This window comes from Sciurus vulgaris (assembly GCF_902686455.1).
Source record: "Sciurus vulgaris genome assembly, chromosome: 14".
Lineage (NCBI taxonomy): Eukaryota > Metazoa > Chordata > Mammalia > Rodentia > Sciuridae > Sciurus > Sciurus vulgaris.
Genome location: NC_136475.1, coordinates 64520405 through 64529052, shown reverse-complemented (window position 1 = coordinate 64529052; position 8648 = coordinate 64520405). Strand labels below are relative to the sequence as shown.

At 44.7% G+C, this 8648-nt stretch overlaps 1 protein-coding gene across 1 annotated transcript in view; it reads right to left on the bottom strand.

Annotated features, from left to right (window-relative positions):
* Positions 1-5141: 5141 nt before the first annotated feature.
* The window catches only part of LOC306643565 (uncharacterized protein), a 78295-nt gene continuing 74788 nt past the window's right edge, over positions 5142-8648 (bottom strand). The window contains exon 5 of the mRNA XM_079109799.1: positions 5142-6815. Within this exon, the coding sequence (XP_078965925.1) occupies positions 6586-6815 (230 nt within the window). The 3' untranslated portion in view covers positions 5142-6585. The remainder of the gene's footprint in view (positions 6816-8648) is intronic.

The window sequence follows — 8648 nt, the reverse complement described above, 5'->3', positions numbered from 1 at the left end:
AGAAAGGCTGTTCTTTCCAACTCCAGAACACTCATTCTTAACCAGTGACGGATCTCCACTAGTTACCATTTATTAGCACGTATTAATGTCTGGCACTGGATGAACCTTAAGCACAATAAATCCACTGAAACCTTACAGTATTATTATTACAAGGTATTATTATTACACCTATTTCACAGATAAAATCCAGGAAAGGAAATTGGGTGTGAATATGGTTCCGAACACCGGCCATTTGGCCCCAGACTCTGCACCCTTATCCAGCACGACCTACTCTTATTCGAATCTAGGCATTTCTCTTCCTATTTAGGTTAAAAGATTTTCCTTTTCAGGAGGCAGGCAAGCCAAACCCACACTCAGCAAGGCCCTACCGTCAAGGGTTACCTCGACCGACCACACGGGGGCGCCTTCGAACCGAGATGGTGGGGACGGCGGGAAAGCAGGGCTTCTTCCCCTCCCGACGCTGCCCGCAGCAGCCAATCAGGAACTTCGCTGCCGCCGCGCGCTCTCCGCAGCAATGACTGTGGATCGGGACTAGCTAAGTCTCTTAAGGGGCTTCTGCTATCCAAAGATGTAAAGGGTTACACACTTGACTGGAGACCTCCAAAGGAAGAGTGTTCTCCATTTTTACCCAAATAGTTCGCTAGGCGAGGAGCCTTTTGCGCCATCCTCCTTAAATGGAGAAGGCGGCACCCGATCCCGACAGTCCCCTTGGGTATTTGCTTTCCACCAGTCAGTGCTCTGCCCTCTCGGTCTATCAGGAGCGCGGTCTGCCGCTTAGCAGTCACGTGGTCCAATAGCCGGCCAGGCTGTTTGTGGCAGGAGCCCTGGAGGATGCCGCATGCCTTGGCCAGTACCTGCCAGCATGCCTGGTTCTGCTGACTGCGGGTGTGGAAAAGCCCCGGCCTGGGACTGCAGCCATCACGGTTTTTTGGTTTGTGCTGTAGTCAAAATGGGGTCCCGTTCCAACTCAGACCTTGAGGCTGGCCCTCCCTTATTCTTTCCAGGCCTTGCACATGCACCTTCACCCTTCAGGATCCCATACAAAATGTCTCATCTTCCCCTGCAGGGATTGATCCTCTTTGAGCGCCCTTGGAACTTTGTAAATATCCATATTATGGCCTTTACTGCGTCTTTATTTCTCCCGTTTTGGAATGAGGGTAGAAACTTTATTATAAATATCTTTGTGTTGAGCAAGTTATTTAAACTGTTATGTAAGATCCTTATTTCGAGCTGTAGAATGAGGGTAATGGTACTACATAATGTTGTGTGCATTAAATTAATGTTTGTAAAGTACTTAAAAGAGTGGCTTCAATGCAGCAAGTGTTCGTAAAATGTGAGCCGCTCTTAACTCCAATGCCCACACTGGAGTACATAAGTACTTGATAGGGTTTAGAATCAATTTCATCTATTCATTTTTAAGGTTTAAACCTCAGCTTCCTCAAAGTTCTGCAAGAAGGAGATGGTAAATATATAACATGTATATTATATAGCCATATATAAAACACATATATGTCATGGGGATAGATAGACCTACTGTGTGTCAGGCTGCTGCGACATGTTCTCACAATTGAGAACAGCATGCTGGAGCAGAGGGTCTGGGTTCAAGTTCTAACTTCACCTTACCAGCCGAATAACCATGGGAAATTACCAAAACTTTCAGCTTCTCAGCAGTGAAATGGTGACTATCAATCATAGTAATATTTACTTTGTAGGGTGTGACATGCTTAGGACATTGGCTGTCCTATAATAAGCTTTCAATGTCCTTTCTCCCATAGCCCACTTTCACTTTAAGAGCTAAGACAAGAATGTAATGGCAAACCATACTTAAATATCTCGACTTTTTGTTTGTCTCCCACTTTAACTTTTGCAAAACACACTGGAATGTTTTCTCATTTAATACTCACAGCACCCTGTGAGACTTGGAGCTCTTGCTAATAAAACCTGAAGTGTCCATGGTGAGCTGGGACTTGACTCCTTCAAGTTCAGTTTCAATGTCTGTTTTGTTTTGTTTTGTTTTGTTTTGTTTTGTTTTGTTTTGTTTTGTTTTTAACTACTGCACAGTCTTTCATGCCTGAATTTATTTACTTAATATATTTTATACATTCTAATTTTTGAAGCATATTCTATTGAGTCCCCTTCAAGGCCCAAGGCTTTGATTGCTTAGACTCTAAACAGCCTCCCCCCAAAACATTCAAGTCACCAGAAAATTAAATCCTTATTGTAAAGAGTTTTTTCCTATCTGTTTCTCCCAAGCTGCAGCCCAAGGTTCTCACAAGTCACAAGGTTCTCACAAGTCCCTCCTGCTCAGGTGGGAAGAGGATGTTCATCCAAAGGTCAGTGATGGATGATGACCTTACTCCTCAATGGTACTAGAGTCAGGGGTGCTATCTCAACCCCCAAAGCTAGGGTTTTCTCTGCACCTCTGCCCTTGTATCTTCCCCATCCCAGCCCTTCAGACTTTGCTCCCTAAGAACTCATTTGGAGAAAGGGACACACTGTCCCATTATCAGATGCACTCTTACACTGTTGAAGCACTCAAGAAATTCTGGGAAAGCGCCCCTCAGGGATCTGGCTCATCCACGAGATGGAAGGTGTGCCCAGAGGCCATGTGCACTTGCTCTCACCCTGGGGACTTTAAAAGATTCAATTCTGTGTAGCCAAGTAACTTGCTTACCCTATCTGAGCCTCCATTTCTGCTTCTGTGAATGGAACTGGGGGACGAGAGGAATGAGAATCCCAGACACACAAAAGGAGGAGGAGCCATGCGCACGCCATAAGTAAAGGCAAAGCTGTCGAATGAGGAGCAGGAGCCAGCACCAGGCCTGGGATGGCATGTGGGGGCGAGGGGCTCACACCAGCCTGAGAACTGCAGCAACAGCAGCTCTTCTGGAGTTCAGAAAGGCCAGCCTCTCTCTCTCTTCAGCCTCTCACTCTCCAACAACACACATACCCATGCCCAACACAAAGGTGGAACTTGCTGTGTACTCAGGGATACACTGTGAGCTGAGCATCCAGGCCCAAAAAGAAGGGTAAAACTTTCCCAGAAAGACTGACTGAGAATGTGCACTCCTATCTTAATATCTGCAAAGACCTTCACGGTCCAAAAAGATCTCCAACCACCCCAGGACTTTGCTCAGAGCCGAGGCCAACTCTGGGGCTTTCAAAGTCTTATACTTCCCTCCAAATATCGATCTACACAGCTATGTTAGTCAGCTCTCTGTCATTTTGACAAAATACCTGAGGAAAGCAACTTAACAGGGCAAATTTCAGAGTTTTCAATCCATAGTTGGCTGCCTCCAGCACTTTTTTGGCTGTAGTGAGGCAGAGGATCATGGTGGGAGGAGATGGTGGAGCAGAGCAGCTCACCTCAGGGCAGCCAGGAGCAGAGAGAGAACCAGAAGAAGGGTTCAAGGACAAAATATACCCTTCAAAGGCATGTCCCCAGTTGTTAGAAATATTGAGCATTTAGAAATCAGACAGGTGCTCAAGTCAAGGCAAAATTTACTTCTGCAGAAGGGTGTGCTACCAAAAAGAATCTGGCAAACAAGCTCATTGAGCAGAAAGTCTACCCACATGTTTGAGTTGAATGCAGCAGTTGACTGCGCCTAACTCTGATGGGAGGAGCTCTGGGTTCCAGTCCACAGGACTGACTAATTTAAATTAGGGAGTGCCAGGGGAGGGGCTATAGCCATGACTGGATCACCTAGTAAACTACAGGCATTATGATTAGAAGACTGAGGACAAAGGGAGATGTGCTGGGGGGACCCCAAATGGCTACATTTCAAACTCATGGTTTTGTGACTTTAAAAACAGCTCCACCCAACCAGGCACTTTGATAGTGACCTACCTCTTCCAACATGGCCCCACTCCCTAAGGTTTCCACCACGTCCTAATAGCATCACCATCTGGGGAACCAAGCCGTCAACACATGAGCTTTAGGGGACATTCCAGAGCCGAACTGTAACGACAGCCAACAGTTTTTCTGTTAAGGTGAAGCTTGTGTCACTCTTTCTCTTCCCTACGGCTCTGGTGACCCTCATGGCCCAGACCTTCCTAGGCCCACCCATCCCATGCCCTATGCCCACAAGTGTCCCCTGGCGTTGAAGCCTCTTGGGTCAGGACACAGACTTTGGAATTGAATTGCTGGGAAGTGGTAAGTTCATCCTGCAGGAACTTTCAGAGGCACACAGGACCTCAGATCCTCAGATCAACCTAGAAGAAGTGATGCAGGCTGGCCATGGATGGGTCCACGGACAGTGCCACTTTAGGCAAAATGAAGAAGAGATAGGAGGATGCTATGGTTTGAATGTCCTCTCCAAATTCGTATTGAAACTTAATTGCTACTGTGACAGTTTTAAGAGGTGGGACCTTAAAGAGAATTTGGTATGTATGTACAATGAAACTTTATTCAGCCATAAAGAAGAATGAATTTATGTTATTTGCAGGAAAATGGATGGAACTTGAGAACATTATGCTAAACAAAATAAACCAAACTCAGAAAATTAAGGGTCATATGTTTTCTCTCATAAGTGGAAGCTAGAGAGGAAAAAGGAAAAGAAAGATAGGGGCAGGGATCTCATGAATATTGAAGGAGTATCTGCAGAGCGTAAGAAAGAGACTAGCGGGAGAGAGAAGAAAAGGGAAACGGGAAATACTAGGCAGTGATATTGGCCAAATAACATTGTTGTATTGTGTGCATGTACAAATAGGTAACAATCAATCCCACCATTATGTGCAACTACAATGCACCAATAAAAAATATGAGAAAAAGAAAAGAAAGATCCATCATGGATGGATAAATGCCATTGTCTCAGGAGTGGGTTAGTGATCATAGGAGTGGGCTCTTGATAAGAAGGGTGGGTTCAGTAGAGTTCCTCTCAGTCTCATGCTGCTCACTTGCTCTTCTGCCATGCTGTGGTGCAGCACAGAGGCCTTCACCAGAGGCCAGGGCCATGCTCCTGACTTCCCAGGCTCCAGAACCATGAGCCCAGTAAAGTTTGTTTATAAAGGACTCACTCTGTGATATTTTTTACAGCAGCAGAAAAATAATGGACCATGAGAGAGTGGGGGTGGACATCAGCAGACCAGAGACACAATCCAATAAGAAAGATAATCATTTCTTGACTTGAGTTCCAAATCCTTTCTACCCAGACCCCAAAGTAATTCACTCCCTCTCCTTTTCTCTGCTCCGACTGAGGACTCTCTGAAAAAGGAAAGAGATGAGTTAACATCTCATCGCACAATTTCTAGGGACATCTCCAGCATTCAGTGTTTCGGACATTTAGCCAAAAGGCACACATCCAAGGTCAATGACAAAAAACCCACATGCAGTCAGGTTCACAGTCAGGACACCAAACTGAATCATGTTGAAAATGTTCTGCTTTCTAAGACCCAACCGAATGATGGACAGGAGCCACGCTGAAGTCAAACTTAGCAGGGATCTTTGCCTTTTGGAACAAGACTGTGTTTTCCAGACTAGTTAGCACTAGTTATCTGGCCGGGGAGATGTAAGAGAGTGTTATGGGGGACTTCCTGGGAGGCATAATCAAAAGAGCCCCAACCCCAGTTTCCTTCCCTTCTCTCAGTCCTGCTTCCTGGGAATGAGGTGACCTTCACTGAGGATGGCAATCCACATGGCTGTACATCTAGGCAGAAATATTCGAAGATTTTTGAATCTTGATGGCATATACTTTGAACCGCCTACCTCGACTTCTTTGATGTGAGAAAATAAAATCCTTCTATGGATAAGCCACTGTCGTTTTAGGTTTTCTATTATATATAGCCTGGCCCCATTCCTAACTGACCAGCCTCTCCTCCCCAAGCTTGCAAAGTCAGTGGGAAGAGAGTTCCTTAAATTCCCCTTTTTTCTTCTAAGATCTGAGCAGAGGAATTAAAGTCTATTATTGGCTTGACTACCTTAACTTACTTAGAAAGACACATTTATAAATTAAAACATTCTTATGACGGGGTTAGGCTTAACTGCACAAAATTAGCCATGGATTCTTGAAACATTTGGGGCCAAAACATACAACATACTCTATCTAAATGACACATTGGTGCAACCCAGACTCTCCATTTTCATGCAGAAAGAAAACATGACATTCTGTGGAGGAAGATCTTCAGCACACAGGCTGGTACATTTTCTTTGGTGGTCATGTTCAAACTCCAAGCTGAATTCTCAAAAGAAGCTGCCTTTGAATCTAGTCCAGCTGTTTTAGAAGCCTCTGAGGAGTGCACAAGTGTCACAGCTGACTTCTGTCCAAAGCCTCTGAAGCTCCAACCCAGGTTCCACCATGGAGGGACTCCAGCTGGCCCTGTCTTAGCAAACCTTTTGCAATCCTGCCTCCACAAGCTGTCGTGGGAAGGACCCTTGTCCTGGAGCAATGGTTCAAACTCGGAAGTGCCTCAGAACCACCTGGGGAGCTTGTTAAAACACAAGTGATTGAGCAGATTCAGTAGATTCTGGGCTGAACCCAAATATTGGCAGCTCTTATAAATCTTCAGGGGATGCCAGTGCTGCCAGTCAGGGAACAGAGTTGGAGAACCACCAGCTTAGGGAAGGCACATTTCATCAGTCAGCTTCCTTCAGGCCTTTGTGGGGTAGGAGGTGTCCCCTGGTGTGTTCAGAGGTAGCTGGAGCCTGGTGGTGGCCTCTGCACAGCTGCCCTGAGAGCCTGCTGCCAGGCCCTGTCTGCCTTCCCAGCCCCAGGACTCCCCTTGGGCACTGCAGGGAGTGCTCCTCACTGGTCCGTTGGGCCAGGTACTCCATGGCCTGTGCTCCTCTGGGGTGTGCCTTACAGTGTGCAGGACAGGATCTAGAAAGGGGAATACAAAATTAAATGACTTCTTTTTCTTCAATGTCTAACACATTTTATGATTAAAAACATAAATTAAAAATGTAAAGGAATGCAGACTATTTGGAAATATGTGTTAATAACTAACAGTTACTGAATACTTACTATGACTAGGCCCTATACTAAATGCTCATCTAATTATGGTCACTGTATTCCAGATCTAAAACAGGCTTGGAGAAGTTAAGTAGATTGCCCAACATAACACAGCTAGATAATGACAGCAGGGATTCAATTCAAGGTCCATCCAAATTCAAAACCTAATTCTTTTAACACTTAGGGAACACTGCAGTTTGAAAGTGCTGCAATTTTCTAATGCTACTAGGACATGCATTTTCAAAGAAGGTGATTTTGCCCTGAAGAGAAAAAGTTGGCACTTGGGGAGTAGTGGGTGGATCATTGCTCTTTAGGTATGAAGCACAGATATACAAGCAGTACAGTTCTGTAGTGTTAAATTGCCATGAATGGCAAGGGGCGTTGAGGGCAAGATATCTAGCTAGGCTCCCTCTTCAAGAACAATAATCAAGAAAACAAGGCAGAGAAGCACAGTGGTAGGGCCTTCTGGGGAAGAACCTATGCTCTGAGAGAGCATGCACCATCTTACCCAACTTCAAGGTCATATGGAGCAGATGAAAGTCACAGCACCTACCATCGGTTCCCTGAAAGCTTTAGTCATGATGCTGTTGTGGTTCCCCCAAGAACCTCCCAGTGAAGACACTAAGGATACTATCCACTTGTTATAGATGAAGAAACTGAAATTTGGAGATAATAACCATTCACCCAGATTTAACACCAAGCAAAACTGTCCTCTGAGAGTAAAGTGATGTGAATAACTTTTTAAAAAACAGACCCTCCGTATGAGAACTCTAAAGTCCAAGATACAAGACTGAATGAATGAACATGTGTTAAATTTCCAAGTTAAAACATAATAGCTATCAAGCATAAATCTGACAAATTAAGAGAATGAAAAGTGGGAGAAGCAAATCCTATGTTCTCACTGCAAATGTTATAAATCATAGAGAAATTACCAAACTGAGTCTTCCTCTTTAAATTTACTTAAAAGCCTCATCTTCAAATGTAGTCTTTGTTTAATGTTGCATAAAATCAATTGTGTGAATAAATATTTTCATTCTAAATTTCAAAGTTATTTTTATAACTAAAAAACTACACATGGCTCAAACAGGGTGGCCCATAGCTCCAGCTCCCTGAGATGCCAAGCCACCAGGAAAAGGACCTGGGATCCAGCCATTTGGGGGATGTTGCACACCACATCCTCATCTGCATAATTGCCAAGTTCAGAAGTTTTAAAACTTATACTCAGTTAAAAAAAAATCTGCTTGCCTTGGTCAACCCTGGTGTTTTCCAAACACCTTTCCCCTACTTCATGAAATATACTAAAACTCTGTGGAACCTGTCTGGAAAATTCTAGATTAAGCCTGAGTTTGAGCTGGGTGGTTCAGACTGAGGACTCACCATACACATAAAATGCAGACTCAGTTCTTAAGAAGAGTTTACAAAACTGTTAAGACAGTTTGGAACATAACAGCATCAGCCATTTGCACAAACTCACAGTACACTCCTTGGTACCTACACATGCCTCCATGACCCGACATACATGCTCAGTTTCTCTCATGTAGACTCCTAGGAAAGACAGACGGTGGCAGCAAGGAGACAGCGTGCCCACACCCTCTCATGGGCTCAGGCCTCCTGTTCTTCCACATGAGGTGACTACTGCTGACTTCCTCAACTGACTGGTTCTCACTTGTTCAATGTTCATCCCCCATCACCTCCGCACCA